The sequence below is a fragment of the Eurosta solidaginis genome, chromosome 5, assembly GCF_040869045.1.
Source record: "Eurosta solidaginis isolate ZX-2024a chromosome 5, ASM4086904v1, whole genome shotgun sequence".
In the NCBI taxonomy this organism is placed as follows: Eukaryota; Metazoa; Arthropoda; class Insecta; order Diptera; family Tephritidae; genus Eurosta; species Eurosta solidaginis.
The window spans coordinates 275,175,812-275,203,610 of record NC_090323.1 but is presented as its reverse complement, the minus strand read 5'-3'; the positions used below and the strand labels follow the sequence as shown (position 1 = coordinate 275,203,610).

At 33.9% G+C, this 27,799-nt stretch overlaps 1 protein-coding gene across 13 annotated transcripts in view; it reads left to right on the top strand.

Moving 5' to 3' along the window:
• Rbfox1 (RNA-binding Fox protein 1) overlaps positions 1–27,799 on the top strand; it is a 347,547-nt gene that overhangs the window by 226,477 nt on the left and 93,271 nt on the right. For 12 of the 13 annotated variants that reach the window (XM_067790960.1, XM_067790964.1, XM_067790962.1 and 9 more), the window contains 2 exons: positions 10,571–10,798; positions 15,376–15,822. In XM_067790960.1, coding sequence (XP_067647061.1) covers positions 10,571–10,798; positions 15,376–15,822 — 675 coding nt within the window. The remainder of the gene's footprint in view (positions 1–10,570; positions 10,799–15,375; positions 15,823–27,799) is intronic. The other variant, XM_067790970.1, reaches the window with a different exon arrangement.

The following is a 27,799-nucleotide window of genomic DNA, read 5'->3' as shown; positions in this document are numbered from 1 at the left end:
TAAAAAAAAATTTTGTAAAGCTATAAATTTTTTTTTCTCGCAGTTAATTTGCAATAAATTAGGTACTCATTATGTAAAATTTTCAACTTATTCCGCCAACCTTTCGCCGATTGGTTTCGCTAACTTCAGTCTTATTTTAGCGCAGAATGTCATAAAAAAAAATTTTGTAAAGCAATAAATTTTTTTTTCTCGCAGTTAATTTGCAATAAATTAGGTACTCATTATGTAAAATTTTCAACTTCTTCCGCCAACATTTCGTCGATTGGTTTCGCTAACTTCAGTCTTATTTTAGCGCAGAATGTCATAAAATAAATTTTGTAAAGCTATAAATTTTTTTTTTCTCGCAGTTAATTTGCACTAAATTAGGTACTCATTATGTAAAATTTTCAATTTATTCCGCCAACCTTTCGCCGATTGGTTTCGCTAACTTCAGTCTTATTTTAGCGCAGAATGTCATAAAAAAAAATTTGTAAAGCTATAAATTTTTTTTTCTCGCACTTAATTTGCATTTAATTAGCTACTAATTATGTAAAATTTTCAACTTATTCCGCCAACCTATCGCCGCTAAAATAAGGGACGTGTGATTTTCCCTTATTTTGTCTCCATAGCTCTCAGCTGAGTATGTAATGTTCGGTTACACCCGAACTTAGCCTTCCTTACTTGTTTATTTTACATTTATCTTAAAAATCGTTTAGATATGTTCAAATTTCACCAAATGCGTACGTATATAGCATATATTGTTGTCTGAAAAAATCATAGAGATCGGTGGTATATATATTATATACCCCATATAAACTTTAATTTTTCCACTTTTTTACGGCTAGAAGCTTCAAATTTCAACAAGTTTCATCAAATAGTTACGTTTACATCATATATTGTTGAAATACGTGATTCATAATCATAGTTTTTATCTTATACATCCGATTATTTGGAGATTACGAACGGGATAAGATTATTGTTCAGCCCCATTCATGAAAGGTATGAAGTCTTCGGCACAGCCGAATGTTAATGACGTGTGCACTGTTTTGCGTTAATAACGGAATTACGCTCTATTGCCAGTCCATCAGCAAGCTGTCATCAGGTAAAAGTTGTATGTGCGTTGTTTATTGGATCTGACGTTAAGAAAAGATATTTCATTGAGAAGCTTTTCATTGCAAAAGTACACTCGAAGTGTTGCCAAACTTCTGCCGGGGGCGACCCCGCTTCGATAAATTGTTTTCTAGTTGAAAAAAATTTGGTTTAAAATTTTTATGTTGCTTTGACAGGGACTTAACCACGACCTTGGGTGCTGTAGACGGAGCACGGATTTAAAAAAGTATTCGGGTCTTGAAAATGTGCTTCGTTCTTATACATTCTTACTTATGCGTATTTTTTATTATTAAAAAGTAAACAGGCGTGGTGGTAGACCGAATTTCGTGATTTATTTGAGAGCGGTTCTCCTTTAACTTCACCAATATAGATTTAACCTTTCTAGAGATTTCCCAAGCGAAAGCCGACACAACGATTTTTTAAATGGTTTGAGCATTGTTGAGCGTTGCAATGCATATTTTGTAAATTGCTAAATACATATTTTGAGTCATCCTTACAAGATACTTCATTTATTTATTTCAATAAATAAATAAATTAGGTACATGTATGTATGAGATCATTATCTAAATGGTAGTGCTTTGCAATAGTTACATGTGACCCGGCCTATAAAAAGGTGGCTTATGACTCAAAAAAAACAAATTGCGAGAAACAGCTGTTTTTTTTTTTTGTTTTTTTTTAGACATAAGTCACCTTTTCATAGGCCGGGTCACATATAATAATTTCTTAAATTTATTGATATTTTGACATTGTAGTTCGTTGTATTCTCTCAATCCCTCGTAGTATATATTGTTCATGTCGAATTCTGATCGAACAGCTGGCAGACGAAAGTTATTTCTTCAAAGTTCGAATCGAGCTCAAGGCCAGAACAATAATTTTTTTCTAATGATAATTATTGTTATTTTTTAATTTTTCTAAATTTGAAAAATTGTATTTTGTTTTTGGAATAGTAAGTAGAAAATTTTTCAGACAACCTGCCATAGCTGCGCAGATAGATCCATTTCGAAGGGTGCTAAGCCTTCGTCATCAGTACGCTTTAGGCATGCTGCGCTAACCATTTAGCTATACAGCGGTGGTTTGTTTGACTGGCAAATTTGCTACTTCTATTCCTTTTTACCAACTATATTTATTCAGTGTTGCGCCATCTGGTGCAAATCACTGATAATGCTGGATTTTTGTTTATTGTCAATTACTTTGCTTGACATTCCCAAGTGCTCATGGTTTATTAACAATTTTTTTTGTTTTTATCGGCCTATTGATAAATCATTCAAAGTTCGAATCGAGCGCAAGTCCAGAACAATAATTTTTTTCTAATGATAATTATTTTTATTTTTTAATTTTTCTACATTTGAAAAAAAAAGAAAGTTATTTCTGTTTCTTGTGTGGTAATCATGAACCTCATTTAAATATTTCGGCAGGTTGCCTAGTTTCATTCTGTGTATAAATTTTAGAGTGTAGTATACAATGAGTTGCAATTTAAACTTTCTAGCATTCCATGCATTGGAGTATCGTATGTAGCTTTGCAATGTTCGAGTCGGCTAACATGAATAGCATCTAATATAATAGCAAGAAAGCTTCATAATTTTCAGATTATATCTGTATAATAAACGTATTTTTATATAGACAGTGGGAGTGGTCATTGTAGGGTTATATTTATATTCAACTTTAAATGTACCTACTTTAAATAAATTGAATTTTTTTGTTCTTGTTAATTTTTATTTTTCAATTGTAAAATATTGTCTTTCAAAAATTTTCATTCGGTTGAAATATTTAAAAACGTTTTGTAACATACTTTTAGGAGCGGTTAAATAAAAATATTTTATAAAATAAATAGTGCTTATTATTAAATAGTGATTTATATATTAAATACCACATTGGCCTTCTGAGTTTTATCGGTCTCTAGTGCTACTCTCTGGAAACAATTTTAGCAAAGAAATTCTTAAAAAGCTTTGGATAAGGAAGTTGCCCAAAAATTTAAGTATTATTCTTACTAGTTCGAATTTGAGTGAAATAAGTGAATTAGTTAAATTAGCCGATAATATTTGGGAAGTTTATAATAAAAATGAAATAGCCTCAGTTAGTAATTTTCCAAATTCTAAAAACGAAAATGCAATTATTTCAAATTTGGTTCAAACAACTAACATGATGTGCAAAAATTTTGAAAAATTGTCATTAGAGATCAGTGAAATTAAAAATCAGATGAGTCAAAATTATTCAAGGTCCCGATCTTTTAGTAGGAATCGTTTTAGAAGTCCTTCTAGATATCGATCAAAGTCTCGTGACAACCCAAATTGGCTCTGTAGGTATCATTATAAGTTTGGAAATCAGGCTTTGAAGTGCGAACAACCATGCGCTTTTAAAAATAATAGTTCGTGAAACTAAAGTTATCCGTTGTTACGGCGACAAACAACGGATATTTAGACACCTTTACACGTCGCTTATTAATTTTGATAAAACAAACACACTTAATTTTTTAATAGATAGTGGAGCAGAAATTTCAGTGCTTCCGGTTTCAAAATCTTCAACTTCGAAAAAGTCATCAGATATTATTTTAACTGCAGCTAACGGTTCAACGATTTCGACATACGGTAAAAAACTTTTAAATATTAATTTAGGACTACGTCGCGAATTTCCGTTCACGTTTTTAATAGCGGATATAGCTAAACCAATTATCGGTGCTGATTTTTTGTGTAAATATGGTCTCTTAGTTGATGTTAAACGCAAATGCCTAGTAGATCCGATAACAAGTCTTTCAGTTAACCCAATTTCATGTGTTTGTAATGTTTCGCTACCAAAAGTTTTCGCTGTTGATAACAAATTTACAAAGTTACTAAAAGAATTTCCTTCTTTATTTTCTGAACCAGATTATTCACAACCAGTTAGACATACAACAGTTCACAGATTAGTCACTGAAGGAAATTTGCCATTTTCTGAACCAAGACGTTTAGACCCCATTAAATTCAAAGTAGCTAAAACTGAATTCGATTTTTTAGTAAATACAGGGATATGTAGACCTTCTAATTCAGCAGTAGCATCTCCTTTACATCTTGTACCCAAGAAGGAGTTAAATGACTGGCGTCCTTGTGGAGATTTTAGAAGATTAAATGTCGTAACAGTTCCTGATCGTTATCCTTTGCCCCATGTTCATGACTTCAACATGAATCTAAGAAATAAGAAAATATTTTCAAAATTAGATTTGGTAAGAGCTTATCACCAAATTCCAATGGCAGAAGAGGATATCTATAAAACTGCAATCACTACGCCTTTTGGCATGTTTGAATTCGTACGAATGCCTTTCGGGCTTAGGAACTCCGCGCAAACTTTTCAACGATTTATTAATGAAGTAGTTAATGATTTAGACTTTGTTTTTACATATATTGATGATCTCTTAGTGGCAAGCGAAAATGAGGAACAACATTTCAAAGATCTTCGCGTACTATTTCAGCGCCTAACGGAGTACGGTTTAAATATAAAACCAAGTAAATGTACTTCTGGCGTAACAAATGTTGACTTTTTAGGACATAATATTTCTGAAACGGGAATTAGACCCTCAGAAGAAAAAGTTTTAGCCATTCGAAATTTTGATCGTCCAAAATCTATTAAGCAGGCACAAAAATTTATTGGTATGGTTAATTATTACCATCGATATATACCAAAATTAGCAGAGAGCGATATTGTTAAATCATTTTAACAAAGATGCAAAACTTTCTTTAAATGTAGATGCATTCAATACGGCAATAGATGGTGTCATACATCAAACGTTTAATAATAAGTCAGAACCACTTACATTCTTTTCAAAGAAATTGTCTCCATCCGAAATTAAATATAGTGCATTTGATAGGGAACTATTAGCTATTTATTTGAACATTAAACATTTTCGTTACCTTTTAGAAGGACGTGAATTTACAGTTTTCACAGATCACAAGCCTCTAGTATTTGCTTTAAATTCAAAAAGAGAACGCAGTCCAAGACAAACTAGACATATGGAATTCATTGCACAGTTTACGAATGACATTAGGTATATTAAAGGACAGGAAAATCTTGTAGCTGATACATTATCTCGTGCGTTTGAAGTAGAAGCGATTAATAATTCGGACATTAATTTAAAAATTTTTCAAAGTGAACAACAACAAGACAGTGAATTAGGCAAACTTACCTCAGAGCAAACATTTTTAAATTTGAAACTAATAAAAATTCCTGTTCTTGACTTTATATATGGTGCGAAGTGTCAGGAGAAAATCCTAGGCCTTTCATTCCAAACAATTTAAGAAAAATAATATTTGATATGTTACATGGGATTTCACATCCTGGTAGTAGAGCTACACGTCGTTTGATAGTTAAGAAATATTTTTGGCCTAAAATGAATAAAGATATTAATACTTGGTCTAAAGAATGTATAAGTTGTCAAAAATCGAAAGTACATCGTCATACAAAATCTCCAGTTATGAAAATTCCAATTCCAAAATCTAGATTTGAACACATTCACTTAGATATTGTTGGACCCTTACCTGTTTCAAAAGGATATCGTTACATATTAACTATAATTGATAGATTTACACGTTGGCCAGAGGCATTTGCACTAAGAGATATTTCTGCAGTTACGGTTGTAAATAAATTTTTTAAAGAATATATTTCACGTTTTGGAGTTCCATTAGAAATAACAACAGATCAGGGATCTCAATTTACTTCAAACTTGTTTTCAGAATTAACGAAACTTCTTGGAAGTCATCAAATAACAACTTCTCCTTATCATCCCCAAGCTAATGGAATGATAGAACGTTTTCATAGACAGCTTAAATCTTCAATAATGGCTAGGAATGGATCCAGAGATTGGTATGAAGAGTTACCAATAGTACTTATGGGTTTGCGATCGATTTTTAAAGAAGATATTTCAGCAACACTGGCTGAAATGGTTTATGGACAAAATTTAAGATTACCTGGTGAATTATTTGTTTCAACTACAGAGAATATAACTTCAACGGATGTTTTAAGTAGTTTGCGTGAATATTTTAAAAATTTTAAATCAAATTTGGAACATCATCAAAATTCTAGTGGTATTTTTGTTCCAAAAGATTTAAAAGATTGTCATTTTGTTTTTGTACGTGTAATAAACAAACATTCCTTGCAACATCCGTATGAAGGTCCTTATAGAGTTATTGAAAAAGATATTAAAAACTTTAAAATTGAAATAAACAATGAAATTAAATCTATTCCTATTGATCGTTTAAAACCAGCAATGATTGATAAAATACAGATACCTAACACAAAAACAAAAAAGAAAGTTACTTTTAATTTATTTAACATTAAATCTCCGGGGAGTATTGTAGGGTTATATTTATATTCAACTTTAAATGTACCTACTTTAAATAAATTGAATTTTTTTGTTCTTGTTAATTTTTATTTTTCAATTGTAAAATATTGCCTTTCAAAAATTTTCATTCGGTTGAAATATTTAAAAACGTTTTGTAACATACTTTTAGGAGCTGCTAAATAAAAATATTTTATAAAATAAATAGTGCTTATTATTAAATAGTGATTTATATATTAAATACCACAGTCATCAACCGATTTTCGTAACTTTATTTATTACAGATCATTCTTGAATTGAGAAAGCACATATCAGATTTTACTGTATCTTTAGCCGCTACCACGCCCATTTTTTTTTTTTTTCAAATTGGTCCAGTATAGGGAACCAATTTGCCAAATTTTAAGGCAACAGCTCTATATGCTATTGAAATATCGAAAAATTATATTTGTAGAAAATATTTGATATATAAAAAGGGGCGTGATTATATTACGAATAACCCTCTTTTTAGTGGTAACATTCGTGGTCGGAATGAGTAGTTTGCCAAATTCATTGCGGTATCTTTATTTAAATGAAAGTTATTGCAAACATATATACGTACATATGAGGATGAGCCTTCGGACGGATAGGCTGAATGGTGGATGGATGAAAAATGTTCCTTCGTTTTTTCTCTGTTGAGTCTACCGTTTTTTTCTGCCGCACTGGGATCAATCGGAAGATGAGTTACTGGAAAAGCCGATTACGGGGCATTACCCGGGTATTATCGAACAACCATTAAGGTTAGGCAGGTAGGTAGGTGAAATGGCTGCGACCCTGGTCGCCCAAGTAGCTACTTAAAGCCGTTTTGATGCCATGTAAGTCGTCTAAAAACCTACGGAATGTTACGGTCGATGTATGTACAATTACAACCAGCCATAGTTGTTGATAAAATTAAGAATATTCGGGATTGCTATCACAGATAACCCTCTGAGGTCCTCTAGAAACGGGGTTCCCAGGAACCTTAGGTTAGAGAACGATTAGAAAACGAAGCAAATTCTAATGTATTTCTCCAAGGTAGAAGGTTAGACGAAGATTTGCGTAACTGTCGAGAATTATAGCGTCCCCGACAAAATGGGGAATTTGTTCTCGATATCAAGAAAAGGGTTAGAATTCTAATCGAGTTGTAGTTGGTTTCTTATGAGAATTTTAAATTGAAACGCAACTAAAATCAATGCAATTTTCATTGTTTTATTATTTTGTAGAACGGCAATTTAACTTTTTATCTCATACATTTTTGACAAATTTTTTAAATTGACTGAGCTAAAAAAAAAATAACTTGCGGTTCTCGAAGTGAGCCTTAATGGGTTATAAGCATGTATACTTAATATGAATATAATTTAAAGGCTTCTTATAATAATTGGAAACCTAACTTAAACGCAATTTCCACTCTGCTTTGATTTGAGATATGGATATGAACACATTTTCTTTATAATGCCAGTCAAATAGCATGCCAACAATTTGCCCACTTTCCCTCTTAAATTTTTTTAATCATTTTCGCCTGTTTATTTTAGTTATTACAAGCGAAAAACTGATTTTACAACTACCAATATTTTGGCACAACTTTCACGATTTTTAATTCTTTTACATAACACTAAGTATTAGATACTATTCGTACAAATAATCGATAACTATGACAGCATCGCATTTCTAGTGTTTCTCTAATCGTCCTCAAATCGAATTAGAGGACTGTTGTAGCAGTGAGAGGGGTGTTTGAGTTGTTGGGTCCACATTGCAATTGCAGAGATGGTTAGTGTCATGTGGAGACACATTGCAAGCAGGACATACATTATGTATGTCGGGATTGATTCTGGATAGGTAAGAGTTTGTTACATTACCCAGATCGCAGTTGAGCTAAAGTGACTCGCGTTTCCCTAGGGAGTGTGCGTTCCTCTTCTGCGAGTTCTGGATATTTTTCTTTAAAAACTGGATTCAGATGTCTTTTGGGATGCCCAGATTTATGGGTATTCAACAGAAACTGTTTGTTCAGCATTTCATTTCTCTTCCTAATGGGGAGTACTCTCGCCGCATTGTGTAGGTGGTGTTCTGGGGACATAGCAACAACATAAGATCTCGATGTTTACTGGGTACCCACACCCCATTCTTTGTTTTGCATTTATTTTCACAGAAGCACAAAATAGTACTAAAAGGCTGGTAAATTGTTTAATATTCGTCTTACCATAATCGTTTTTAATAAGGTATTCGAATAATCGGAACAAATCAACTTTTCGAACAGTAAAAATCTATTAATAATCGTACTAAAATCGAATATTCGATTAGTCTTAAGAGCACTAGTATATGTTATTGAAACATGAATCCATAGACCATTAAAGTACTTTGCCGGGTACATCCACCAAACGAGGTTTTGGGTCAAAGAAATCCAAGAAAATTTAATTCCTTAACATCAGCAGTGAGAGAAATATTTATGAATTTCTTTTCGTAGGTGTGTATGTGTAGATATAAAATAAGCATGCGCATACATTTATCGGTTACGTCAATATGCAGCTTAATCTGAACTGTCTTCGTTGTGCTGGGCCGTACTTTGGCTTTTCCATGTTATGAGCCCCAGCGGTGTCTCTTGTCAACATCGCACATACCAAACATTTTTTGTCACTGTGTTTGGTTGAACGTCGGGTAGGCCCTCCCACAATGAAGCTTTAATTTAAAATGGAAAAGACATGTCAGAGCAACGATAAACTGGCTGCTTGGCTGTCCACCTCAAGCCCAATGTAGGTCGATCGCATGCTCTCGCCTCATTACTGCACACAATTTTTATTTCATCACAATGGAAATATTTAAATAGTTTATGAAATGCCTGCAAAGTTGAACCGGATTGAAAAGTAGCTCATAGGGACCGAATGCTTTGTATTTGACTTTGCGATCAACAATTACGTAAAGCAAGTGCGCCATTTCTGTATGAGTGAGCGGATGCTGGCGACCCACCACAGGATAAGCACGAACGTCTACATTCACACAAAATATTTTATTTCATTCATTGTGTATGCCTTTTGATGCATTTCGTCTGTTTAAGGGCAATACCGAGTTACAAGCATTATAGAAAATGCGCAAGTACAAATTTTACAGGATGAAATTCTTTGGCCATCCCAATTTTTTGCTTCACGATTTTTCAGAATTTTTACTGAAACTCGATTCTAAAACGAATCCGTAATTGTTTTTAAATCATATCATCGTGTTCGTTTCGCAATTCTATAGTTTCTTCGCATAATACTTGTCCTATTTTCAAAATGATGGATACGCGGTATTTCACTTTCACCGGCGATGTTTAAATTTGTTTTGTGTGTGTGTTCTTTTTTTACACAAAATATGTATATCGCCAGTCTCAATTGGGCATTTCCGTCTCATTTGGTTATTATTGCATTACTAATTATTTGAGGCAACAACAAGAATTTCGCACACAGTTGATCTTTATCCTGCAAAAAATGCGATTAGGCTCGGATGAATCCGGGATGAGTCACAAAGGAATATACGCCTAATGTCAGTTTTGATCTCTTTGTATGCGTTGACCTGTTCCCTTTTGCTTGAGCATGTCTTATGAAGAGACTAATTGTAAACACAGATATACGAACAATAGGACCAATCCCTTTCGTACCCATATGGAAGGAACGAATGAAGGCTAGTCCCTTTTCATATCAAAAAATGTTAGTTTTTATATGGAACGTCTATATGTAGATTTTAAACACAAGATTAAAACTTGCAAAAGATTGTTAAATACATGTAAGTAAAAAAATTATTTAGGCTCCTCATTCCAAAACGATAATGGAACATATGGTCCGGTATAGGGCTCCGCATTTTTCTTAAATAATTCGATTCAATCACTTGTAATCTTTTGATCTACTCATTTCGTTGCCGTTTTTTGTTTTTTTTGTGATATTTCATAAAATGGGCTACATACATACTTTCAGACTGACTAATCCCACTGTGCCCAAAAGGGAGTAGAAGGGCACAGTTATGCCCCATAGTAGACGAAAGAGATCAATCGGAGACCACTCTCTTTAGGAACTAATCGCACGTATTTTTGCAGCGTATTTATCCATCTCATTTCATTTATATAAAAACTCCTATCAAAAAAATACTGTTAAACCTTTTACTAATAGTTCTGTTTTGCTTTCTTGCATTTTACAGCACGTAGTGCAGGCTGGGGTTGCGCCATATCCAGGCGCTCCAGCTGGGTATCCGCCGGGAGGCGCACAAGTTGGTGTCACCAATCCGGACAGCATCTCAATGGCAGTGGCCGCCATCAAAAATGAGCCCGTCTCTCAAATTAAGACCGAAAGCGGATCACAGGCCGGAGGTGCTTCAAATGCGGCAACATCGGCCGCTGCTGTGCAGTTGTATATGCAACAAAAGAAGGTAAGTGCACTTACGGGTGCGTTAGTGTGCATGTACTATGTGCATGACAATCGAATTTAACAGAAATTTGTAAATATTTATTTCAACTGCTTTAGTTGCACTATTTACTTATAACAGTATATATTCTTACACGCTTACATAAGTACAAATGTAAATATATATTTCGCAAACTAATTTGCATGATAATTTATGATAATTTTTAACTTGTGCCTAATTATTCGTTCGTCTTTCACGAACATACACAAATTCGCCTAAAAATTTGGGTAAAATCGAAATGCTACTCGATTTTCAATAATTCAACACAAAAAAAGTTGCTACTCGGGCAGAAAATAATTTTGCCAAGGGCCTTGCTAGATGTTCCCTTTTGATATTAAGGTGCATCCAACGAATGCACTGCGAGGCCATTGACACTTCGTTAATGCTTTTTAATGATGTCCGCAGCTATTGCTATCTATATAGGCACTGCTCAGCTTTTTCTAAGCTGACGCTCGCCAGTAAATCTAGATGTGTCCTTGATAGTTTATTAGTGTTTTGTTGTTTCAGGGCCATGTTGGCAGTACCTTTGCAGCTAACAGAAATAAATAAATGTAAGGCGAGACGACCCCCGAAGAGATTTTCGACCGATCTTCTCTTCTAATTTGCTTCGTGCTCATTTTACCTACAAATTGACAGGACGGGGGACCTACATGTTTACATGTCAACTCGAAAAGCCATCAACAGTCTTTCATGGCAGACACTCGGAGTTCTTACCAAATTACTGCCGCACTTAGAACAACTTTCCTCTTATTGAAAAAACTTGTTTCTAAAATTTTGATGTTGCTTTTCCCGGCGCGTGAACCCAAGCGGTCGCCTTTGCAGGTACCCACAATTAAAGGGTGAACTAATAAGCCTAAACAACATGCGGAGCAGCATTTGATAAAAATTTTCCGGGCCCCTTAATATGATTTTCTGTTCTGTTAGAATGGCACCTAGTCAGCAATTGCTATTCGGGCAACACATAGTAATCTAGCCACGCCCTGTACAAAATATAAGGAGACTTCCCCGTAAATAGTCAAACGTGAGTTTTCTATACTGCCACAAAGGGAAGGGACAAGGAACTTCATAAATATCTGATCTACGGACATGAAGCCTGTCACTTCTCACCATCAGTCTTCTGAATTTCTTTTACGTTAGGTGGAACGTTCAACTCCGGACAACTTTTGGAGAACAGACAAGTCAAGTAATAGAGCCGAATGTTTAACGGGGCAGCGTACCCTGTCCATATCTCACTGTCAGTATCCTGAACACTCCTACATACCCTTGGGGACTGATTTTGCGGCTACGACAACAGTAAAATGGTCTTAACAAAACTCATGGCAGCGAATTATTGTTAAGCACAGAGATTATCAGAACGTATCACAAATTGGTGAATACCGTCAATGTAACTATAAAGTGTGTTTGTGAATGTTAGAGTGAAGGATATGCGCTCTTGATAATGTTGGGAGCTTCATCCCTAGGATGCGAACTATACCTTGCTTTGTTTAATTTTCGCAAAGCTTTTTTTCATGTCCATGTATGAACTGTGTATATGCATATGTATATGTAAACCTGTTGTGACATTCACTCTTTGATTGTACATTAAGGTGCGCCTGTAGTCTGCACAAAAAATGTTTAATGTGCACAAGTGATCTTAATGTCACGGTGTAGGGTATCTATTCTCCATGGTTTTTGCCACCCAAGCCTTAGCTTAAGGTGATATCCTACTTCACAAATCCTTTCTGATATTAATTGTGAAATCATGGCCTTGAATTCATGGTGTCGTAATAGTATTTTAAAGAATTATAGTCCAGCGAAACACCCCCATTTAATTTCAAATTATATTGTATTTCTGTACTGTTTTCTCTCTATGACCACAAATGGCTTTACCATGGCTTTGGTAAAATATTGAGAAGATGAATACAAAAAACTCTTTAGTTGCTTTCCAACCCTTTTGTGGAACATTTCGTGGAATTGTTTCAAAAAACTGATTTTCATTTTATCGCTTCACAGAATGGTAATTGTCCCCCAGGTCTTATTTTCTTTTTACATATTCGGATGATTGCTGAGCAGTAAAAGTCATTATATTCGCTTATGTTACTAGCAGGGCACCAAAATCCAGTAAAATAAATTTGTCCAAGTATATACTACGTACATACATCAGAGAACTTGTAAGATTGAAGAAATTGCCGTAGATTTGCCGTAAATGATCCGTGAAACAAAAAAAATTGCCGCGAAAATATTTTAGAAAATATATTCATGTGAAGTTAGCGTGCCACTTTTCGTAAACCACCTTAGCGAAAAAGGTGAATAGAGGCAAGTCGCTGTTAGCTAATTCGACGCTGAAGTTATTTCACTTGGAATTTCCAATTTTGACTGTGAAATAAGTTTTTTATTTACTCGCAGGTAATGTGATGAATTTCCTATCGGCGCTTTAACAACTTACGCTAGCATTCGTTATTGGCTATTCTTTATACTTACGAGTTCTCTTGCACACATACAAACATAACAAGTACTTATTTATAGTAATTCACCTGTGGCTAGTACCAAAACAAAAGAAAATCTAAAGCTTTTGAAGACTTTAAAATAAAAGCTTGCATGCGTTTAACAAAAAACTTACTTTCCACTATAATCACAATTTTATTATATTTTTCAAAAACATCAACTAAAATTTAAAAAATAAAGTATATAAGATATTACCAGCGAACGTGAAAGTAAAGGAAAGGTCCAACACGGCGAGTAGTAAGGAAACAGTAAAACAACATTTCGAGGGTATATCGTTCACCACAGTAGAAATTTGGCATTTAACTCAGTCTACTACTTATACACTGTAAAAAGTTTGAGCCTTAATCTTTTTTTTTTTTTTGAATTTTTTTCCAACCAAGTTTGGTTTAAAATTAAGCTTATGCCTGTTTCTCTTGAAAATGAGCGCAGAACTGGGTTTCAATTTTAGACTAGAGAAGTCCACACTTCCAGAAAAAAACAAACTTAGTGGGCGGTGGCCTGGTTTCGAACCGATGCGCCATGCTACGCACGCAGTTTAAGATGTATTGCTGAATTAAGTTTAAATTTTAATTCCAATAAAATTAGAAAGCAGTGTAGTTGATTGAGAGGATTATAATTAAGGTAAAAAAAACTGAAAAATTGTATAAACCGATGAATGGTTGCAAATTTGGGCCCATATATCTAACCGTGTACTATATACATAAATGACTAATTCTTTCTACAACTTTTCTTTTGGTAAATATTTTAATACCAACATCGTGTTTTTTCTCCCCTTGGAATGCTTTTTTTTAGCAGTTGCGCTGTTGGACTTTTATCATACTTTTTTGTTCTCTGCTTTGCATTTTTTTAACACGAAATTTGTTTTCAATAAAAAAATAAGCCTTGCATAACTCCAGAAGATGTTTGCCGTTTATTTATCTTCTTTTTATATCACAAACCTGTGTGTAATTGTAAACCGCCACTTCGAATGTCTTGCATTATTTAAGAAAATCAAGCAAAAAAGTATTAATTTGTAAAAAAAAAGTTCTTGTTCTTTTCTACTTTCCTGCTTGTTTTTTTTTTTTTTTTTTTGAAGAATAATAATAATGAGATAAAACTTTTGGGACACTGTTTTTGGTATATGTTTAGATAAATATCAGCCGCTACACGGCGACCAATTAGCGGTGGAAACTCTCATTCTATATCCAAATTAGTTATTGGATTCCGAATAATTTTCTCAAGTACTTACTCTAGTATTAAAAAAAACAAAAACACAGAGTGTAGTACAGCGCTAAGGGCGCAATTTTATCGTTGCATTTTTTCAACAAATATCAAAGTGGTTGATTTTTCCACTGAAATTTTTTCTTTATAACTCCCCAATCTTGGATTTTGCACAATTTGAGGTGGACTTTCTTTAGACAAATTATTCAGGCGAACCGATCAAAGCCAAACTCATATAATCAACACAAACAGTGAACAGAATCAGGACAGCCGGCTTTGAAAGTGTTTTTTCCCCCCGACTCCAGTTGGAGTTTTTACTATGGGAAAAAACCTCCCCATTATTTCAAGTAAAACTTAAATGTCTTAATATGATTTAGCCATAATGCATTCCTTTCGGGTTATCTCTGAAGACGCATGTGCGATAACCTTTGCTTGTTGCAAATGCCAATGCCCTTACTGATAAGCACAAATTGCATTCAATCTCGTCGCTTCCACTGCTGTTGGCCGTCGCTAGTTAATTTAGCTACATACATATTTATAAATATATTTAGTGGGTATTATCGGTTTAGCGATAACCAGAAGAGTACCACGCATGCCGCACCCATCAGAAGATGTAATCATATTCGTAAAATTGTGTCTCGTAAACTCGTAAAAAAAATCAGAAATGTTATAATCAGATCTAATGCTTATGTATATAATGGATTGTTGGTGTTGGTTTTTAGCTCGAAGAAATTTAAAAAAAATTAATTTTCATGATTAATACAAAATAATTACATAGAATGCATATCAATAAAATAATTCTAATTCAATTCTGCAAGCGAATAAACAATAAATATTGACACCCAATTCTCCCGCAGACAAATCTGCCAACGGCGACGTCACAATTTAACGGTTGCAATCCTTCGATCCCACCATCACCAACAACAGTCACCGCTACAGGAACCATCCTCAATTCCCCACTATTAGGCAACATTCCAACGCAACAACGTAATGGTAGTCATGGAATTGCTCTTAGTAATGGATTCTCGGCGGTCATAAATGGTTTCGAACATAAACACCAACAGCAACAACAACAGCTACAGCAGCAGCACCAACAACAACAACAGCAATTACAATTGCTGCAACATCACAGATCTCAAACCCACCACCACCATAACCACCAAATCCACCTGCCACAAGCACAAACACAACAATCACAAACACATCCACCGACATCAACAACAACACTGACGTCAATGACGCCGACGCAGCCACATCCGCAGCCACAGACGCAGTCGCAGTCACAACCGCAAAGTATTGTTCTAGTGAGTGTTGTTGCTATATTAGCAAAAAAAAAAAAGAATTGCACAAGGAATGGACATGTTTTGGCCTAAGTGTGTTTGGCGTTATTCTTATTGGTGCCACCACACTTGCCACATGCCACACCTGTCACTTTCTCACATAACCCACGTACATATCTTATAGTACGCAAAATTCTCTTTGCATCTCCGCTCGTGCTCATGTAAATTTTTCGTAATCGTACTTAGCTACTACTACTACTACATACATAACTATTATATTAAACTAAAAAAATCCAGTTGAATTAAAAATGAATTTAGTTAAATGGAATGAAATGGAATGGAATGGAATTACTCGTGTTGCCCTTTTTTTACTAGCGCCTAAAATGCTGCTAAGGCTATACATATATATACTGATATATATATATATATTTACATGTATATATTATATGCCACTGCAACAACAACAACTGCATCCCCCGCATAACTTTTTCATTATATTCTTGTATTCGTAACTGTAAATGATTTACTCCATATGTATAACTGTATAACGCATACGAAATTGTACCCGCATCAAAAGCATTGCATACTTTAAGGGTGATTGTCATTTATCTATATATTTTGGTTTTCGGTTTTGGTTTTCCGAATTTCGATTTCGTCCGAATTTCAGAATTTAGTTTTAGTGTTTTGCTGTAAAATAAATACGTACACCGTAAAAAAAAGTTATAATAATTAGGATGGTGATAGCAAATGGCGATATTTGTCATACAAAATTTTAAACGTCATATTTATAATATTATTTATTGTACTCATAACGTAAAAATGTTGTTTGTGTCTGATTTGTTTGTAGCTTTGGCTTCTTCAGTTAATTTAATAATTTTGCATTTGTTGAGCATTCGTACTTTCAAAGTTTGCTACCGAATGCAAACGTACATATGTAAATATGTATTTAAATATAGTTTTACACACACTTATAGATTTATAAAAATATGCAATACAAGCCCAAATGGTGAAGGAGTTTTCGTTTTAGAAAAATATTTTAAACAAACATTTGCATATCGATTAATTCATTTAGTTTTGATTGCTAATGATTGACATATATTTATTTTTGTTTTGCATGAGAATTTTAATTCAAAAAACCAAACGAAAGTTTGAAAAGTGTTATATAACTAAGTTGGTGTTTGTTGTGTTCCCTTCTAGAGCTTACGACTTCTCCAATTAGTTCGAGAAGAAATTTCTCGCGATATTCTGGAAATACTCGTATGGCTCGATAGCTTCTCGACTTTGAATTTTATCGCTGCATTAGTCGCATAGAAAGAGCTCGTGAAGCTCGCTAGGCTTATGAGTATTTCGAGAATCCCACCAGAAGTCGAGTTCTCGATTTTTCGGGTCGCCAAGTTCTCGTATGCTCTATTTCAGCAGAGGCAATTGATATTTAATACAGACAAAATATAAAATGTTTGTAATGTAATTTTAAATGAAGTGACGTGTTCAAATTGGAAAAAAGGGGATATTTTGTTAGGGTTTGGCAGTTTTTCAGGAAATAAATTAACTTAAAATGCGTCGGTGGGCACATAGTACCCCCAAGAGATATATTGTTGCGTTGATAAAAACTACTTTATGGATCATCACGTTGTTTGTCACCCGAACAATTAAAAAATGTATTAGTTTTTAGTATTCAACTCAATAATATTATTAAAAAAATTTTCGTAAAATGGTTATTTACAAATAAGAAAAAGAAAAAAACAAACAAGGTAATGACTCGTTTCATCAGGTACCTGGCGATGTGTTTCACCTCAACCCATATCTATGTATGTAGCGATTGTAAGTATGTAATGCCACCATTCCAACTTTTTAAAAATTTTCAGTTTACTGCCATGAATGCTTCCAGAGACGTGCAGTTTGAAAAGGCCCATTTGTAAGACAGGTGCAGCGCCCCCTTTATAAATAGTAATATAACTTTGGCGAGGTATATCTTCGAGGAGATTTAGGCCGAACTTCTCTTTCAATTTATGGCGTGCTGGCTTTTGATGATTCCTATAAAATGGCGAACCTATATGTCCTGCGCGGACTCCGAACGACATCTACTAGGGCAGCCTAATTTTGTTGAGAAACTTTCTATGCCAAAAATGCCCTGCCTAGAGGCGGTGACCTCGTTTGTTTCTCTAAAGTATTTTGCCTGTATTCTTAGCCATACATTTTTCTTTATCTTTCTACACATTATTATGAATCACGAGCTGGCAGAGGTAGCGTTAGGCTGAAAACAGAGTAAAGCTAGAACCGTTTCTTGAATGTAAAGTTAGAAAGATATGAACATAAATGTGATTCATACCAGGCCCGTTACTTTGTTAGTGGCGGTAATTTTTGTTGCTTTAAGTCTTTTCAGATGTGCTTCATTTTGATAATCTTTCCTTTTCCGGAGATATCTAAAGAGGATTGAAAAACGTATCGCAAAAGTTGTTTAGTTAGCTATGTATGTATACAGACTGTAATTATCATTTATATTGGGATGAAAATGTTTACATTTACTAAAGTCTATATTGCACTTAAATTTATACTTGTGAATCTGTATGATTTACATATTCCCTGAGCATAATAATACAACAAGGCATCAGATTTAATTTTCCTATGAGCTCAACTCTGTGGTCCAACGCTGATATGAGCTACAACCAATTTACATTCACATATACATACATATTGCACATATTACAAATATGTATAAATAAACATACTCACCAAAAAACTCGCGCTTTGTATAAGGCTTAATCATATAATAAGAAGCTTTATAAATGAAGGTGTGAAGTCTGTAGGAAGTATACAGTGAATGCACCATTCCTTTCACTACAACTGATTTCGCTATGTTAATTTACATTCGTAAGCGCTTAGACTTAGACTATAACAATACCGAGAGCTAAATTCTTAGTTTGAGCGATCAGTTTGCTCTAACCCGCACAAACAAACTTTAGGTTAAACAGCCCGCGCTACACCGCTACATCTTGTCTTCCCTCAACGCTGAAGCTGCGCACTGAACTTTTTCGCTCTTTTCATAGAGAATGTCGACACTCCTTTTTGTTGGGTAACAATTTCATTTTATACACGACTACTGGCCACAATACTTTACTGTTATCTTTCATTAGCACGTTCACAGCAAGTTACGACCACCTGCCGTTGGAATAGCTAAACAACATCACAAGTCCATTGTTGCATTCTTCCTAGCATGAGTGTGTACGTGTGTGTGTGCTTGCTCATTTGTTGTCCTGTTGGTGTCCGTGCCATTTCCATTTCAATTTGCTGAGACAAAAGCCACTTCCGTAGCTGCTCGTTGCCATCTTTCTCGTGCTTCTATTCATTACTTTGCAACTGCTGTTTCCATAAGTTGTGTGTGTTTTGATTGTTTTTGTTGTTTTTTATGTTCTAACTTTTTCCTGTTGTTATTGTCTTTGTATTTGTTTTGACTTTGGAAAACAATAGTTTCAACTGAACCCTTTATTGTTATACTTGATGTACTTTGCCTAGCTCCTTTTTAGTTTTGCTTTTATTACCATATCTCACAGTGTGTTTTATTCTTATTTACTTTTGGTTTTTTTTTTTTTTTTTTTGGAAATTGTCACCTTTTAACAATGCACAAATGCCACAAAACGAACGAGGAGCTGGGCATTATATGAATTTCTATGAGTCCATAAGTCATTTCGCCACCAAAGAGCAGTTCAAATTTGGCTATCATAAGGGCGAAACGGAAATGGAATAAAAATGTTCGTGTCACAAACAAACCCACACACACACACAAAAATGTTGTTACAAACTGCAATATTTTTAACCAAAAGCCAAAGTCATAAATATGGACGATTTCTCTGTTGCACAAACACAAATGCAAATGTATGTACATACATATGTAGTTGTGTCGAAATGTTTATTATTCGTATGTGAGATCATGATTTGAATCCTCACACGAGTAGCGGTAAATGGTCGTAGATGCTAGAATTCAAAAAAGTTATAATGACACTTAAAATTGGGTTTTTGCTAAAAATAATGCTCACAATTTTATAAGCTTTCATATTTTGATTGGGTCAACGAATTTAATTTACTTAGTTTGCCAAACTTAAATTAAAATCAACAACTCAGCAATTATACCGGAATTTATATTCTTAAACTTTTTTACCATGCAAATATGTCCTAACAAATTATACTGCAGGCTCTATCATAATAGAGCGTATACATGCATGCATATCTATCTGTACTGACATATGTATGCTAGGGGTTTTTGTTCCATATTCAGAGCCTGCGGTGCAAATTCCCTAGAATGTCAATAAAGTTAGATTATTTTTTGCATTAATACACGTCATTATCACTAAAATATATCAACATTAGATATATTTCATATAATATATATATATATATATATTAATAGTTTAGCAGTTGTATATATGTACATATATAAAGCTATAGCAATAATAGCAACATACAATAAAAGTCGTGGTAGCAAATGTTTGCCCAATTCATAATTACAATAAATGATTATAATAAACAAACTAACTAGAAACGAACAGCACATTGTTGTTGTGGCTTATTTGGTTTACAACTTTGTGAATTCAATGGAGAGCACATTTGCATAAGCATAGTAAAATTTAAAATATCTAAGTCTTCAGATGCTTATCTGCACATTTTGACTCAAAACGAATATTCAAGTAGAACCAAGATTTTCGTTTTGTACTGAAAAGTTGCGTATACGCCATGGCGGACTCTACAGCGAAGCGAAGTAAAAAGGAATTCGCCCAAACAGCAATTTTAAAACGCAATTCGCAGAACGTTTGAATTTAATTTAGCTATTCGCTGCTCCATTTTAATCGCTTATTTAGTTTAAATAATAAAATCATAAGCTCATACTTGTTCCCCTTTTAGTTGAAGCAAAGTTCTGTTCGCAAATGTCGCGCTTGATCCAAAGTCAATAATGTCTTCATTTTTGACAACGTAGCAGCTGTCGCTTCGTTATATCCATAAGCAGTTAACTTAATTCACATTATCACTTTACAGAGACGAGCAGATTCTAACTGGACTGTGCAGAGTAGTCATGCCATAGGTTAATCAACTTTGGACTTATCGTCTTTCCACGCCAACTTAAATATGCTTACTCTTATTATTACAATTCTAATTTTGTCTATTAGAACGCAGGAAATGTGAACGTTTGGATTTTAAATTAGATATGCAAATTAAAACTTGAATACGCTTTGGTTGCAATAAAATGTATGTATTCTACTTAACGGCTTTATTAACGCAATCGGGAAGAACAAACTTACATAAATATGGTCAAATCCCCCAAAGCCAAAACTTTCGGTATACCGTAACTAATGACATTGTTAGAAGAAGATGGAAAGTAGCTTGACATAATTCAGTTCACACATTTCCCCCTCGAACGAGAAATATCTCTACAAGTGGGCAAAACCACTTAAAAACACTTTTGATGATGCTTAGAAGACTCGACTCAAAAATGTGCCTCATTAATATTGTATAAGCAATATTTCTGAAATTACATAAACTGTACGATTTAGTATCACAGCTACCTCACTTCGCTTCTTCATAAATTTGTTAGGCAATAACGAGAGGTTGTAAGAGTAAAATTAATGTGTCTCCCTTTTGAAAATTAGCAGCACTTAATGGCGGTACAGGTTTTATATCCATCCTGCTTTTTTTTGCTGTTTTTTACTTTAGATATTTCGATATCGATATTCAAAAAATACACAGATAGATATAGATGCGGCTTCGAGCACTATTTTGAAAGTTTTTTCATAGGTTGGAAAGGATTAACTTCCAATCGATCGTTTCTTTGTTGTTTATTAAAATGCAAAGTCCTTGACATAGAGGCGATAGCAAATATTATATTATTGGTGCGCAATGGCGTTAAAGCTGGATGTCTTGAGCATTACTAACGACTCTCATTAGGGTGGTTATTTACTTCACAGCAGGATGTGATCGGTAGATATTATCGAGTTGAATGAACAGTAAAATCCAAATAAACCAATATGGCTTCCTTGTGACACGCCATAGATAAGTAGAATAGATAAGTATGTATTTTATATATGAAATGCCGGCAATAAAAAGTGTATTTATTTTAAGAGTCAATGAAAGCGAAACTAATAACGATATCCGTAAAAGTGCAGTAAAAAAATAAAACAGCAGTAAAAGCTGCACTTATAATTTAATAAAGCAAACATACTGGATGAATTCAATTCGGAACAATTTCAAGACCACTTCGGTATTCTTTTAGGTATCATTTCATTAAAGCTTTTAAACCATTTCTAGACTGTTTCCGTACAATTTTTGGCCGATTGAAGCATCCTTTCGGGAACAGTCTGAAAATTATTTTGAAGTCTCTAGAGTAAAGAACAGTGAGTCCTGACAAACTAGACACGGTGGATTTTTCACCATTTTCCATCATCAACCATTAAATTTCTACTGTCAAATATTAAAACTTATTTATTTTTACATATACAGCGTGGCGACGAATAACAGTTATAAAATTTTTATTAAAACTGTGAAAGATTTTTTTTAATTAAAAAAAACGGATGTTTTTATATTTCAGTATCCTTTAAGTTTTATGTTTCATCATTAGTTGAAAATTGTCCCCCTCCGTTGCGTTCTGCTAGTCCCCAAGTGCTTCTTGAAAACTCCGCTGCACGACTAGGCCGAGAATTTCGTTCTCTATCATCTATAAGCGTTGCTTGAATTGTTGCATTCCAAGTTGTTTTATGGTCCTCATCATCTCCACCATCTCACCCGAAAAAATAAAACAATGCATTTTGTTTTTGAATTGGCTCTATACAATTTTAACTCCCTCTCAAACCTTTTACACTGAATAAATAAATTTTCTGCTTTTGTCATAATTAACATAAAGGTCACGCAAATAAAAGCTGTTCAAAACTTTTAGGTTAAGATTGCTACTATTGGCAGGATAACGCTTAAAAAAAGTGCAAAAGTTATTGGTCGCCACCCTGTATATATACATATTGTGGCAAATTTTAGCATCACTAAGCTGTTAGTAAATAAAAGCACAGCAACAAAACATTAAAGCAAGCTACACTTGTGTACATGAACACATCAGTCATCATTTATACACATACATAGAAGGCGACGAGAGATATCTCACACAAACACATGTAGTCATCAGCCGAAGTTACTCACACATACACACACATATAGCTATAAACTACAAATATACATGTATATACATAGCTGATAACCAAGCATGAGATACAACTGTTCACGAATTTACTAGAGCTTAGGAGAAATAGGTGAAAGAGGAAACCGAGAGTATAAAAGCAGCGCAAGCTGAGTAATAACTAATCAGTTTTGATTTCAACACGCTATTGGGTGTGAAGTATAATTGTGAAGTACTACTTCCAAAGTAATCTAAATAAAGACCAGTTTGCAATATTGAATACGAGCCGGACCCGTGCGCATCTTGCGCAACCAATATAAAAGTCTCTTATCAAACATCAACAGAAATCAGCTGTTCTATCAATCAATTAAAACTTACAGCTTGCGCTTCCATCTGGAATATGGTAGTAACTGCCGGGAATGCAGTGCAAATATTCACAATAGTGCCATAGTACAAATAGATTTCTTTGTGTGCTCACCATCTTTTATTTTTATACTCAGAGTGCTTTGCACACAGAGTATATTAACTTTGATTGAACAACGGTTGGTTGTACAGGTATAAAGGAATCGAGATAGATATAGACTTCCATATATCAAAATCATCAGTATCGAAAAAAAATTTGATTGAGCCGTGTCCGTCCGTCCGCCCGTCCGTCTGTCCGTTAACACGATAACTTGAATAAATATTAAGATATCTTCACCAAATTTGGTACACGAGCTTATCTGGACCTAGAAAATGAGCGAAATCGGATGATAACCACGCCCACTTTTTATAAATATAACATTTTGGAAAACAAAAACCCTGTTTATTTAGTAAATAATACACCTAGAATGTTGAAATTTGACGTGTGGACTGATATTGAGACTTGACAAAAATTCTTTAAAATGGGCGTGGCACCGCCCACTTGTGATAAAATCAATTTTACAAATATTATTAATCATAAATCAAAAATCGTTAAACCTATCATAACAAAACTCGGCAGAGAGGTTGCCTTTACTATAAGAAATGCTTTGAAGAAAAATTAACGAAATCGGTTAAGGACCACTCCCACTTTTATATAAAAGATTTTTAAAAGGGCTTTGGACGAATAAAATAAGCTATATCTTTGCAAAAAAGATCTTTATATCAATGGCATTTCATTTCCAAAGTGTATTTATAACAATAAATAGGAAAAAATTCAAATTTTAAAACATGGGCATGGCACCGCCCATTTTATGACTATTCAATTTTCTATGTTTCGGGAGCAATAACTCGAAGAAAACTTAAGGGATCGTAATAAAATTTGGTATACAAATTTTCCCTATAGCAGGAAATATTTCTAGAAAAAATGGACGAGATCGGTTAAAGACCACGCCCACTTTTATATAAAAGATTTTTAAAAGGGTCGTAGACGAAAATAATAAGCTATATCTTAGGGAAAAAAGCTTTGTATCAATAGAATTTTACTTTCAAAATTGAATTATAACATTAAATTGAAAAATACTAAAATTTTTAAAAACGGGTGTGGCACCGCCCCTTTTATGACAATTTTCTATGTTTCGGGAGACATAACTCGAAGAAAAATGAGCGTATCGTAATACAATTTGGTACACATTCTTTCCTTATAGCAGAAAATATTTCTAGTAAAAATGGACGGGATCGGTTAAAGACCACGGCGACTTAGATATAAAACAAGTTTAAAAGGGTCGTAGACTAGAATAATAAGTTATAACTTAGCAAAAAATAGTTTTGAATCAATGATATTTCACTTATCAAGTTTTATTGTAAGAGGAAATGGGGAGACATTTTTTTTAAACGTGTTTAAACGTGTTATGTAGAAAAGTAATTTATCTGAAATGAAATGTACAATTGAAGCTCATGCTGAGTAGATAATGCTCGGTTACACCCGAACTTAGACACCTTTACTTGTTAACAAATTATTTTAATAAAATATAGCTAAACAAAAGCACTGCGACCAAAATTGCCCAAAGCTCGCTAATGCCCCGAATCTCCACCTTTACAACCAAAATTTCATTAATATATTTGGATTCCAAATAAGAGCGAAAAAGGGACCCGTACATAAAAACAGCAATTAGAAATAATATATATTATTGGAGTGATTTATTCAACAGTTTAGCGATTCGAACGTTAGCAGGAGGTACATAATAACCAGGATTTCCCTAAATTCGTTGCAGTATATATATATATATATATATATATTTTGTTTATACCTAAATATCTATCAACAGGACGATTCTCTCAGTCCAGGGTGCGTAGTAAAGGTAGAAAATATTTTAAATTTTTACGACCAAATATACAACACTCAGAAAACGCACCACTATCCCAAGTAATATCCTTTCGACCTGATCCTTATGTCTTCAAAAAGTTACTTCCGCTGTTTATATAATTAAAAATTCAGTTTTAATATCCTTGCCACATTTATAAATTTTTTATTGAAATATACTCGGGTTCGATTATAGGAAATATAGAAAAATGTTGGCGCTAAAATGGGATATATTCTAAGTTTTCTATGGATTCTAGACAGATAGAATACCCCTAATGTTCGCGTTTTTTATTGTTTTTTCTTTTTATAAAATGTTTTAAATTAGAAAAAGCAACGCTATATGCACCCTTCCGCACTTCGCTTTCAAATTTTATAAAAAATAATGTAGCCTGAAGTTGGCATCAACATTTTAGAGCTTCAAAATAACTGGTTTAACAAAAAGAGCAACAACAAACGCACAGTCATAATCGATAACGCAACTTTTCGGACCTAAACGACTTGAAAATATGTGGAAATTTTCCGCACCATAAATCCATGGCGAACTTACAACAACAATGCCCAATTGAGGATGCGTTTGTTTGTTTTGAATGTAGGTATTGTGTACTTTCGTTTAACAAAAACAAATTTTTGTAACAACAAATCCGGTAAAAGCATACAACTCAGTTGCTTAGTTGCACATTTTGTTTTATTAGTTTTAAGGGAAATACTGCGCGTGTATGTGTGTAGGTAGGTTTGTGTGCGTTTATGCTCCACATATTTTCATTGAAAAAAACAAAGCAATGTCTACATCACAATTATTATAAAACAAAAATAAACAAAGCGTTTCTGCTTGTAAAAGTTATAATCTAAGCTGGAATTTATATTTATAACGCAGCTAAACGGCAGAGTGAACAGCTAATTGGTTTCATAAAAATGACAACGACTAAGCACAAAAAAAAAACCAAAAACAACCATACTAGAAATAAGGCCTAAAAGCGTTCAACGTTCATACAGAAGCTTCGTTTGGTTGTGTGCCAACAGGATTACGCACACGCATACATGCATACACATGCATATACACACATATGGCACACCTAGCCAAATAGGGAACTAACTAAAAAATAAAAAATTTCGAAGTTATGTTTACCTCCGGGTTCCCAATTCAATGCCTACCGAAATGTATACTCGATTTACTTATACCTCCACTAATCAGCGATTAAAAATTGCATTTGCGCATATGGTGAAACCCCCCGTACATTTTTGCCTTTTCTGAACATTGGCATTTTTCGAGTTAGTCCCGGTTTTTCAGTACAATTTCAACTCAGTTTGTCAGTTAAACTACGCTTAAACTTATTCTGCATTTTTTCAGTCTACTTTAGCTGAAGTTTATTTATTTATTTAAGCCAATTAAAAAAAGATTCTTATAGGCTAATTATAAAACTGTAAAGTAGTTAACAATGTACAATAATATAAATTACCTTACTTATAAAAATTATTTAAAATACTCAGAAAGCCATCTTTCGAACAAGAAAAATCTATCTCACAAAATTTATAAATTCTATTGAACTCAATTAGGGCTCTAGTCTGCGTTCGTTCGAAATGGCCTCGAATATACCCAGCAACCATTTGGGCTTCAGTACCATTAGAGCCCATGTTGATACCTAGGCATATAATTCTAAAATCTCAAGAGTTGTTTCGAAACAGTGGCTCAACTCGAGAATCATAGCGTACTCAGCAAAAGAGGGAATTTTTTATAAAGCAAAAAGTGCTATTACTTAAGTTGAAAAAATGAAATTAACAACTGGTGGTGCTCTAACTGGACTCAAATGTAAGATTCCGATTTTCACGAAATTAAAATGAAATATATATAATTTGAAATATATATAAATGTGACGCGATAACCTCCGAAGAGAAGGCTGAGCTTCTGTTCCAATTTGCGTCGTGCTCCTTTTAATTTATCCTACAAATTGACGGGACGGCAAGGCAGATGAGTTTTCACTGAAAGCTTTTCATGGCAGAAATACACTCGGAGTGCTTGCCAATCACGACGACGCACAGGGTTTCGTGTAGAACAAGCTAGCTGGACAAAATTATTTTATGAGATTTTCCGTTTCATATGCAGTCATTTATTACAACTACGTCATATTTTTCAGCCATATGTTCTTTTTTTTATTTTTTTCCAAAATTTTACTTCATATGCATACATTTGCTTATTTCATATACAGTAACTCATGTGAATAAGTGACATAGATCCAAAAAAATGTAAAGGACTTAAGAATATTACTTTATTGTACTTAAATTGAATGGAATACAAAACTCAATACTCTAAAAAATTCTAAAAATTCGGAAATAAAAATTAAAATTTTTTATGAAAATTCGTCGAATTTTTGTTCTACACGAAACACTGTGCGACGGCGCGAAACCGCTCAGAAAAACTTTCTTGTAATTGAAAAACCTTGTTTCTAAAATGTTGATGTTGCTTTGCGCGAGGCGTGAACCCAGAATCTTCGGTGTGGTAGGCGTAGCACGCTACAATCACAGCACGGCGGCCGTCCATATAATGTATTGTTGATTGTTGATGAGCCTAATGCTTCATTACTGATATAAAC